The following is a 10,952-nucleotide window of genomic DNA, read 5'->3' on the forward strand; positions in this document are numbered from 1 at the left end:
GAGCAGTAAAGTTCATTTATTCATTCACATTGAGTAGAGACTCTTTTTATTCACAGCGGACGCTTCGCTGACCGTCTGTCACCTTCCTCAGGGCAATTCTGACTGGTTCACATTGCACTGCAGCACATGTCCCTTTACTCAATAACTTACCAACCTGATCAAGGACATTATACATACATGTCTCTGACCTGATGAAACTTTTTACAAAGCTTCATATTTTGCAAGAAAAAGACACAAAAAATCCGGCTACCCAGTGTGCAACGTTAAGGAGGTTTTGTTTTTGGGTGTCTGTAAATTTCCTCGTATGCGTGTCCGCAGTCATTTTCATGTGAATAGGGTAGAGTCCTAGGAAGTGAGGGGGAATAGTGTAACTGCAGACTGACAGGAATATAATGTTAAATTGGAGGTCAACATGGTCTCCCGCAGACTCGGAAGAAGTGAATGGTATGCATCTGGGTTTCGAGGAATGCATGACTGTGGTGCAGGTACAGAAAAAGTAAGAAATTTACAATAACGAATAAAACAAGACATTCACAACTCGAAATACTTCATGGGGGTTTAATATTTTCTAGATTTTTTGTTCAGATTGTACTTTCTTTTCAGGATAACTCTAAGTATTTGGGCATAAAACAAATCTCCCCTGCATTTACTAGACAGTCATGGTCAACAAATTTACAATTCATTGGCACACATGTTCTTTCAAATTTACAATTCATTGGCACACATGTTCATTCAAATTTACAATTCATTGGCACACATGTATCATTGGCACTTGATCAAGGAACAAACCATTTAACATCATATCTGTGCCTCTTGGCATCGTACACTGCAGATTTTTAAAGATATATTTAGTATTTCTGTCAAAACAAAACAATGAAAACAAGCACAAGTCAACACACACAAAACTTTTTGAACTAGCACTCTCATACTAAAGAGTAAAACAATTATTGTCTTTACATGTACGTGCATAGCACTTGATTTCTATCTACATTCATGCAAAACTGCACTTGTCCAGCACTTCTAAGATACAGTAGCCTACTGAGTAGCCTGTAAGTAACATTATAATCGTATTCCAAGTAAAGAAATCTGACAAGTCATTAGAAATCAGTAATAATTCATGAAATGTCAATAATACTTAAACAAATATTTCAAAACTATTAGTTCAAGGCATATCCGTATATCTGATATGATATTTACCTGTACTTAGTAAATAGATTAAAACTAATTTAAACTTCACTACAAACTTCCCTGAAAGATCAACATCAAATGAGGCAAAAAATAGTTAATAATGCATTTCCCTACGTACTACAGTATTCAAGAGAACTTCTCTGCCTCATCATGGCTACTATCCATAGGTGAAGCACCACCTGCCAGGTTGGGCCCTAACTGCACCCTTTCTTCAACACTACTTAAAGATTTAGAGACAACCTCCTCATCCTCTTTATCCTTCCCACTTGTCTGCCTCTTAAGCAGCCTTAAGGCTTTAAACTTGTCACTTTCTCCAAGGTCATCAAGACCTGACAACTGTACATCTGACCAATTCATACGACGTTGGTCGACTGTTTCCCAATCAATGTCAGATACTACTGCCTGCAAATTCTCGCTTCTCAGACTTAATCTCGCTTGCAGGAGTTTGCTGGCTTCTTCGACTTTTGCCTCGGAGAACCCCGGCACAGTCGGCAGTGTCTTCTGCTCTGGTAGTCCTGGTATCTTGACCTTTACAAGACAACCACCATCTTCTGAACTATATTCTTCAGCTTCTGTATCGGATGATGCTCTGTCCATGTACTCTTGCTCCTCAAAGCTAAGAGACCTGAATAGAATTATAATAATAATAATAATAATAATAAATGGTTTTTATTGTCCAAACAGTACCCGTGCAGTCGCAGCCTTTATACGGCTGAATTGATGCAGGGTATCACATAATAATCAATACAAATCACAACAATCAAATAATAATACACACATGATACACATATTTGTTCCACACATTTTTGTGGAACTGTCGCAAGGGTCTGTGCGGCTGCCATTCGGCGCCACAAGGTGACCTCCATACGGCTTTCCCCAACCGAAGTTAGGTACCCATTCACACCTGGGTGGAGTGAGGAAATTCGTGTAAAGTGCCTTTCCCAAGGGCACAACGTCGGGACGTATGTTCAGACATGTCCCGGGTACGACTCGGAATCGAACCCGGGTCTCCCCGGTTCATAGTCGATTGCTCTTACCACTACACCACCCGACGTCACACAAATTAGAATAGAATAGAATTAATGAACCTCATTTTTCAACAAAGTATGGCAACAACTACATGTATTTTACGAAATAATATGGTCACTTGTAGCATTTAGGTGTTTTTTTTTGTAGGAAGAAATGAAAAAAATACTAGTACTTCAGACAGATGTACCTCGGAAATTTCGGATTCACATTGGATGCACAGCTCCCTTCTTCGTCATCACTGAGCCAGCTTCTGCCTTCAAAAGATGAGGTCCTGGCCAAGAAAGAACATGTTATTAAAAAATATTTTGTACAGCAAATAACACGTCGATAAAATTCTTTAGTCTTGTGCATGTACATGTACATGTAAGTAACGTTATAGTCTTAACCGTCTAATGTTATTCCACATTCATACATATGGTTAAATACAATGAGATCTTACTATACCTTCCTTTAATAATAACACAAAAATTGAGGAAATTCTCTTTACTCCAATGTTTGAGGTTGAAAAAAATGTTTAAAGTTACCAAATGCTATGACAAAAAGGGCTAAACATTCTTGCCAACACTGATCATGAGAAAATTGGGACTTACCCAAATTTTGGCCGGCTTTGGGTAAGTCAATTTACTCAGTGTTGGCAAGAATGTTTAGCCCTTTTTGTCATAATGAAGTATACCAACAAAGATGAACATTCATGTTACCACATGCTAGTTTCAAACAAAATTATATTCAAAAGACGTATGACTTGGAAACATGTTTACTTGGATGCAGAAACTTCTCAGGCCACTTACATCATATCCAGGACATTGAACTCATCATCAGAACTATCTTCATCATCCAAAAATGCCCTGTGGATGTCGTCACGCTCCACCTTCTTCCCTACAGCCTCCATGAGCTGCTGGAAGCCCTCCAATGAAATGTCTTGATCATCTGTAGAGAACTCCTTTTGCAGAATCTGCCTCACTCTACCTTCATCCATTTTCAGCTCTGGGTATTTCCCACCAATTGTCTGTGAAACAGAGGACACAATTGTTCCATCAGCAATGATAGAAATGGTTTCTTTTTTTCTAAACATGCGTAATGACAAAATCTATTAATTGCCTGAAAGTCATTCAACTTTTATTGTCAGTAACTCAAGCGTACACATGTATTTTTTGCCTAAAAATCTTCTGTCACTTTGATGTTAGCTCAGTGACCTGCTAACATTGTTTTGGCTGATCTCTAAAAATCATGAAAAAGTCTTGAAAAGATCTTGAAAAAGTCATGATCAAGGAGACACTAGCTATGTTGCTGCTAGACATACCATCAGAGCTCACAGACTGTTAAGTTTGTTGGGGAGCTACATGTATTTTCCTGCTGTGTGTGTGTGATGCCAACTTGAAAGGCCATCAGATTTTTTTTCCAGTCCCAGGCATAAATGTACTTCTCATGCACAACGTCTCCATTTATAACAGCTTCTTAACACATTTTTGACATCTTATTAAGCATGTTACTTACCTGGATATCTTCCAAGGGGAGTGAAACATTTGTTGTCGTGGCACCATAAGCAATGCAGTCTGATGTTTGTGAATATAGTTCTATTCCATCCTTCACTAAGCGTGTCATGATCAGTTTGTCACCATCTTTCACGCCCAGATCCTTGATGGTGTCTTCTTTATATTCTATCTTGCTGCCTTTGTATGTAAGGGCCTTTGGAAAAAGAGATTTGAAATACCATTTTTGTGCATTTGTGACCAGTTAATTCAAAGTGGAAAAAGAATTTTTTAAAATTCTTTTTAAAAATTAAAAATGCAATTTGTCAGACTTGAATCCAAGACAGTTGCGACTTCAAAGAAGTACAAAATGTAAAACCCAAACATTATGAACATTGAATTTTAGTATAGGTATATTGTACATCTGTACATCTTACTAACAACTTGAAAAATGGTACACACTGTTCTATCTGCATTGTATTCTAATTAGCATCAATGGTAACTGACTGAACATGCACCACTATCATTGAAATAGCTATATATATAGACCCCCTACTGTAATGTTTGCAAAGTTGTGTGGCCCAATGGCTATAGAACCACAGATGGTCACTGTCCCATACACCAAAAAGTCTGAACTTCAACATTTAACAGTACTCACCTGTTTGTGACAAGGAAGCTTGTCTCTCATCTTGTGCATGATGACAAAGATTGGATCTTCCTCATCAACTGTCAGTGTCCTCACAGAGTCTTTATACTCAACATCCACTTGAATTTCTAGATGACATATTAACAAACTTAGTAAGATTTACCACCGGTAGCAATAATATTGTAATTTCTGAAACAACATTCTGCAGGTTCATATAATTATGTATATACAAGAGCAAAAACACTTGTTTAGAAACCATTCATTAAAAAGTCTGCAGTATCTATTTAGGTGAATTGTGTATTTTTTTATTATTTTTGTGTATTGACTGGTACCACCTATATTTTGAATAAAGTGTAAAAGAAATAATGGCAATGGTTTTTGAACAGTTTTAGTGTGATCCATGTTTCTTAAATTCTGATTGGTACAGATGGTCTGGTGCAGGTTATTTTCAATGTATTTGAAAACCTATGCCTGCTATTTGCATGCATATAGCAGAGTGAATGGTGCTTGTACATATTTGTATATACATGTAGTGTGTATACCTGTCCTGTCTTGTTTTTTTAACTTATTGTAAAAATCAATTACACAATTCAGGGATGCATGCAGCATTCCCTGCTTTTGTATGATTTTGTTGATTGAATAAACTGTATTGTATTGTATTGTAATGCTGTCTGCACCAGTGCAGGTATGCAGAATAATTTATTTGGAGCCCTGGAGCTACATTGTACATATAATGTAAAACAGAAGATCAAACCATGTTTTGTCAGTGATTCCCTCCACTGCTTGCAGTCCAGCCAGACCCAGTCTTCTTTTGGGATGTCCAACTCACTGTTGCAAACGCAGGTGGAGGTGTTGTCTGCTTGGACATCTGTTACAGCCACCTGTTAGACAGAAATATTTGAACAAGAGGTTTTACAATTGTGAGAAAAACTCAATTTCAATGATAGTTTTGCTAAAATGCCTAACAAGATGCAAAAAAATAAGCAAGAAAGGCAAAGCCCTGCTTGTAGAGTATGTATATATTATGATCAATGTTGTGCATAAGTTACCTTTTTCAAAGAAATCCTTTCTTTTTTCTTTTTCTTCCATGGTATGCGTCTGCGAGGTGATGCACTGTCTCTTTCCCTGGTCACGACAAGCCCCTTCAGAGGTAGTTGCCATGATTTGTGAACCTTCCTCTGGTATTTTCTGAGGATAGAATGGCTTACAAATTAAAAAAAAAAAAAAAAGCAAATGTTGTATAATATTGACATATAAAACTGTTGGCTTAAATCACCTCAAAATCCCGCTGTAACATATGCTACATATACCTCATATTGTTTTATACAAGTCATGTATGTATATCATACCCTCTTTCCACAATGCATTGTAGAGAAATCTGATCTATGTGAACCTGATCAGAAAGCACTTGGTGGCCTATGCCCAATATGGTTTTCAGTTTATAATTAGGCATTCGTTGACGTCTCCGTTTTTCCTGGGGGATGTAGTGAATCCAGAGACTTGAGTTTTCCCTTACATTTTCCCCACTTCCGAGCAACTTGATGGCAACTGTAAAAGACCAAAACAATAGCTATTTTCTCAGTCTGTGACATAATTTGCTGTAATTTTTTTAATTGGTATACGTCTAGTAATACCAAGCAGGCTCTTTCGAGTATTTGTCTATTTTGAATGTTGCAAAGTACGCTTTTGAAATGCTTAGTGATAACAACATTGTGATAGTCTTTTTTTCTTTTTTATCTTATTTTCATACTTGGGACATTTCAATGTGTGGGGGGATAGACCATAGCCTTAGGGTTAGAGATACTTACTTTGTCCCTCCCTCTCCTCGTTTCCAGGGCCAAAGGTGTAGTTCCCCTCAAAGCTACCGCTTTTGTCCAACCGGACAATCTTCCCTTCACTGTTGTAAGACACCTTTGCCAACTTGAGAGCGAGCACGGCGTTGTTCACCACTTGTCTGTGTTCCTGCGGCCGCTGGCTGGAGGTCCCACCTTCAGCCCCAACATTTACAGGCTCCACATCAACCTTTGCACCTCCACTCTTCTTAGATTCCACGTTTTGCTTGACTTCCCAGGAAATCTTGCCAGCCACTATGACATCGGTGACTACAAACAGGCTGTCCTCTCCCTGTATGTTTGTCGCGCTGGTGTTCACGGTATGCTCACCCAACGCGCCGCGAAGGTCTTCGAAGTCGACCGACTTCCTCACCAAGTCTTCGCAGAACACTTCCACGCTGCTGCTCGTGCTTTTAGACCCGGCCACCGACGCTCCGAAGCCTGCGTTCGGGGCGATGCGGAACCTAACCGTTCCCCGAGCATCAGTACTTTTCACGAAGGCGTACTTGTGCTGCGAGACTGCTGATGACTCGGACACTATCGTTGTCTTAACCGACTCTTCGCTCAGTGACTCGCTGATACTTACGCTTCTCTTTGAGGCAAATACACCAAAAAAGCCGCCCGTACTTTCGGATTTTGAATTGATGTAGTTCTCGGGAGAGAGCGCGGGCTCCAGCACGATGCTACCATTTTCGCTGCACTTCCTGGTCTTGAGGAGGAAAGTTTTTGGGTTACACCTCTCTGCGTTCAGTGCACGGTCAACCATCCACCCAGTCCCCCCCTCGCGGGTCCGAATGATGTCATCGGCGAGAAAGTTGTGTAAGTCCAAGAAGTCTGGCTCTGCCATGTCGGTACTGTAGTTCTTTGCTCCGCTGGGTGACTGTAGGAATCTGGTACCAAATGGCATATTTCTGGAAAATATGACAAATATGATTTATAATATAGAAATCATTGAATGGCTAGGACTTTGAGTGTTACGACTATGACTCTGTTTTGACGCATCAGACTTTTATGTTTACTGTATGTTGTCCACTCTTGTTTTACTGTATGTAACAATGCCCTGTCTTGTAATTTTGCTGGGCCCACTTGGAAAACAGCTGATGCAAGCTGAATGGGGCTACCCAGCCATCTTGTGATAAAATAAATAAATAGATGTTACAGATTTTGAAAAGGAATCCACATGGGTTTACAGAAAACCTGGGTCCCTGTCATACCATCATTGATTTACGCCCAGAACGCTACAGAAGCTGGTGTGTAATGCTGAAGGGCGGTAATACCAGCTATACAGATACAGATGCATAAACCCTCACAGGTTACACAAGCACCCTTGGATAAGTTGCATTCCTAAAAGGGCGCAGCTGCTTGTTGGATGTCTTGTCTTTCGTGAGGATATGAACGGAGGGATCTGAGTAGCCTGGAGCCAGGTGAACAGGCCAACTAGCCTGGCCTGGCAGGCACCCAGGCATTTCCGTAAACCCAAATCCACATTGCTTTTCCTCACAAAAATCAAAGCCCATTTTGCTTTCTGATACAAAATTCATAATCATATGTTAGAGAACTGACCAATATTATCAAAGGATATCTCAAAGGGGCAAGGGCGCCATACGCAAATTACTCTTATTAAACGTTACATAAGACAATACTTAAGTGCTCCAGAGCTCGAGTGGAAATTGTCCACATGTGGTCTAATTTACTTATTGTTCTGAGTGCTAATTATTGTGTGTACGAAGAGCAAGAACCTTAAACTTGGCGCTCACGTGTCGTCCACTGCGCTTCCAAGAAATTGAAGAACGTCCACGTCGCCATTAAACCATGGAGTTCGAAGCCCAAATTGACTACTAGTAACTTATCAATTAAAATCTTCCCAGAATGCAGCATGACAAGTTCAACTCAGACGAATCTATTTCAATCCATGGGGTGTAAGTGTATAGTTAAAGTATACAAATGCCCGAACAATCAACATGATCACATTTTTGGGGCTAGAAAACAACTTAGGTAGTCTTTCAACTTTTTATTTAAAAAGAATTTAGGATTCTTGTAGGAAAATAAAAATGTTTACCGCTAAATTAAATATTCAATCGAATAGTGTACACCCCCATATTTCAATGGGATGCGCTGAACCCGGAAGTGAAGAGCAACAGTTGTCAAACTTGTCTCACAACTTCTTACAGAAAAGACAGTCTCAAGAAGTCTGTAAAACCACGCCATGGAGATCTCAAGCAGTTTCCCGTTTCTTGTCATTTTCTGTTGCGCATTTCTCCCCTCTTTGAAGAGTGAATCCGAGCTTTTGAGGGGCCACGGGGAGGAGTTGGGAAGGCATCGGGACCCGGAGGGCCACATCCCCGTCCTGCACGACATGCCTTCCCCGCTGGAGTTTTGGGAGAAAGTACAGTATATCATCCTCCCATGGCAGGGTCAGCGGCTCCGAGTTCCTTCTAGGGGTGGAGAAGGAACTCGGAGCCGCTGACCCTGCCATGGGAGGATGCAGTATATCTATTTTCATTAAATCACCCTGTAGTGACAGATTTATGAAGCTAGATTTAACTTATACCCAACCGTTAAGGGCCAGATCAATGTAACGTTATTATAGTAGTCTCCACCAGACTCCTTTGCAGGCTGAATAAAGTAAAAATCGGCCTAAAAAGAAATTATGTAACGTTTATACCTTGCTCTATGCAGGCAAACTGGACCCTATTTATTATGGCCGGCCAACTTCACTGGCCAGCTACATTCTTTTTAGACCGATTTCTTCTATTTATGCAGCCTGTAAAGGACACTACATGTATAGCACACTAGGCCAAAAGTTACTAGTATCCTGTGTGTGCACACTCTATAACTTTGGGTCTACTGTACTGTAGTGTGCTGTAATGGTTAAGGCATCGATGCTATAGTGGTTTAGCCTGAGTGTCAGCCTTGTTAGCTTTCGTCCGCTATCCAAGGTCCGCTCCCCGCCAACGTTGGCGGGGAGCGGACCTTGGGTAGCGGACGAAAGCTAACAAGGCTGACACTCAGGCTAATAGTGGTTTGGGTAAGGTAAATTCATTTGCGCAAGAAATTCGACCTCGAAACAAAAGAAAAACAAATTGCTGACGTAATGTAAAATTTAAGAATGCAACTCTCCCTGACATTTCTTGTCTAACTAGCCTATTTACCTGTACAGTTTTATTCCAGTGCCTCTTGCAAAAATAAAATGGTTACCAGTTTTTAGGTCATCGGCTCAAGTAACCTGCATATATATCCTAAGCACCATGGGGTGGGTTATTTACCCTAAGGCTTAATTATATATATATAGCAGACGCTAATAGCTGACAGTGTGTAAGACAGGATATTCCTGTAATTTAGTGTAAACAATTGCTAACCAGACTTGAAAAATGAAAAACTTTTTTTGTGCATTAGGCTCAAGTTCATTCCATTCCCTGATTGTATACAGAAAATAATGAGAGCCTGTAGAAGTTGTCACAGTGGTAGTTGATTTCCTGTTAATAACAATTTTTGCACTATGTGCCTGTCAATAGACATTACCTAATTAGTGAATTGACATATAACATATACATGTGTTACTGTATCCACAGTATGCCAGTCGAAGGAAGCCCGTCCTATTCAAAGGTGTGGCCAAAAACTTCCCAGCATTTTCCCTCTGGACAGACGAGTATCTGCTCGAGAACTACGGAGAACTCAAGGTAGTACATGTAGTAGTAGTAGTAGTAGTAGACTGGTTTATTATTAAAGGTGCCCTAAGCGATATCTGGCCGATAGTAGGCTGGGAGCATTCAATTTCAAAAGTCTGTCTTTTTGTCACATTTTCACGCAGTATGTTGAATCAACCCTATCCTATCCCATACCGATAGTCATGGAGCAAAAATTCGATGCCGCTTTGCCGTACGAACGCCGTGAAAAACTACGTGCCTCCCGCCGCCGGCAGTGGTGTCGGCCATTTTTGAAATTTCCGAACGCTCGCGAACACTTCCGACTTCTTCCGACCAGAGCCGAGGACGAGTCACGTGGTTAACCACGAACGCGCTGAATCAGTCGAACTGCAGGTCATCCTGAGTTTCCGCTACATATTGATACATTTCGCGTAATGTCATAAAATTCGTTTCTTGGTATGAGAAACTGTATGAATGTGGCTACCACATGCGATATGATAAGTGTTATGATAACATTCAAGTATATACAAAAAGAGGAATTGAATACAAGGTTCTGACCATTCAAAAATCGTCAAATTTGAAGTCAATCGGTTTCGAACTCTTGCGTTCGATCCATGGAACCAAGGCAGCGCGTTCCATTTTTCGCGGAAGTTCCCGAAAATTGTCGACGGGAAACGGTTACTTGGTGGATTTTTGGGCCGATTAAATGGAGGCCCCGATAAATCAAGCAACTTGTCTCTGGGCTAGTTTCTGTGCTGTTTCAAACGCCAAACGTATGAAATAATGATGCAAATGTGCTGATACTTGGTGGTATGTGTCAATACCATACAGATTGTCTTGTTCTAAATATTTCCTATTTTAATGCCCTGATATCGCTTAGGGCACCTTTAAAATCAAAGACAAGTCACATGGCAGCCAACAGGCTGAATTGACACTCGTGTACAAATTGGCAAATCAATATTAATTCACTTAAAATATCTAAAATCGTTAAAATGACAAAACAGATAAAAGCAATATTTAGTATGAGGAACATTACTGGGTGTCGCTCCCAGAAGCACTGAACTACATTATGTCATACAATAAACTCTGGCATAGACATATAAAGTTATATATATATATATATATATATATATATATATAG

The 10,952-nt window shown here is 40.1% G+C and overlaps 2 protein-coding genes across 2 annotated transcripts in view; one reads left to right on the forward strand and one right to left on the reverse strand.

The window, feature by feature from the left end:
• Positions 1-558: 558 nt before the first annotated feature.
• On the reverse strand, positions 559-7,944 carry LOC109472623. The gene is made up of 10 exons (XM_019772446.1): positions 7,904-7,944; positions 6,141-7,075; positions 5,682-5,880; positions 5,382-5,520; positions 5,087-5,213; positions 4,345-4,460; positions 3,712-3,903; positions 3,006-3,223; positions 2,405-2,488; positions 559-1,813 (listed from the first exon to the last, which is right to left on the reverse strand). Exons 2-10 carry the CDS (start codon positions 7,069-7,071, stop codon positions 1,315-1,317), a joined length of 2,505 nt encoding a protein of 834 aa, XP_019628005.1. The 5' UTR covers positions 7,072-7,075; positions 7,904-7,944; the 3' UTR covers positions 559-1,314.
• Positions 7,945-8,283: 339 nt separating this feature from the next.
• LOC109472639 overlaps positions 8,284-10,952 on the forward strand; it is a 10,875-nt gene continuing 8,206 nt past the window's right edge. The window contains exons 1-2 of the mRNA XM_019772472.1: positions 8,284-8,550; positions 9,737-9,844. Of these exons, the coding sequence (XP_019628031.1) occupies positions 8,371-8,550; positions 9,737-9,844 (288 nt within the window). The 5' untranslated portion in view covers positions 8,284-8,370. The remainder of the gene's footprint in view (positions 8,551-9,736; positions 9,845-10,952) is intronic.

This window comes from Branchiostoma belcheri, unplaced genomic scaffold (genome assembly GCF_001625305.1).
Source record: "Branchiostoma belcheri isolate BF01 breed outbred unplaced genomic scaffold, Haploidv18h27 scaffold28, whole genome shotgun sequence".
In the NCBI taxonomy this organism is placed as follows: domain Eukaryota; kingdom Metazoa; phylum Chordata; class Leptocardii; order Amphioxiformes; family Branchiostomatidae; genus Branchiostoma; species Branchiostoma belcheri.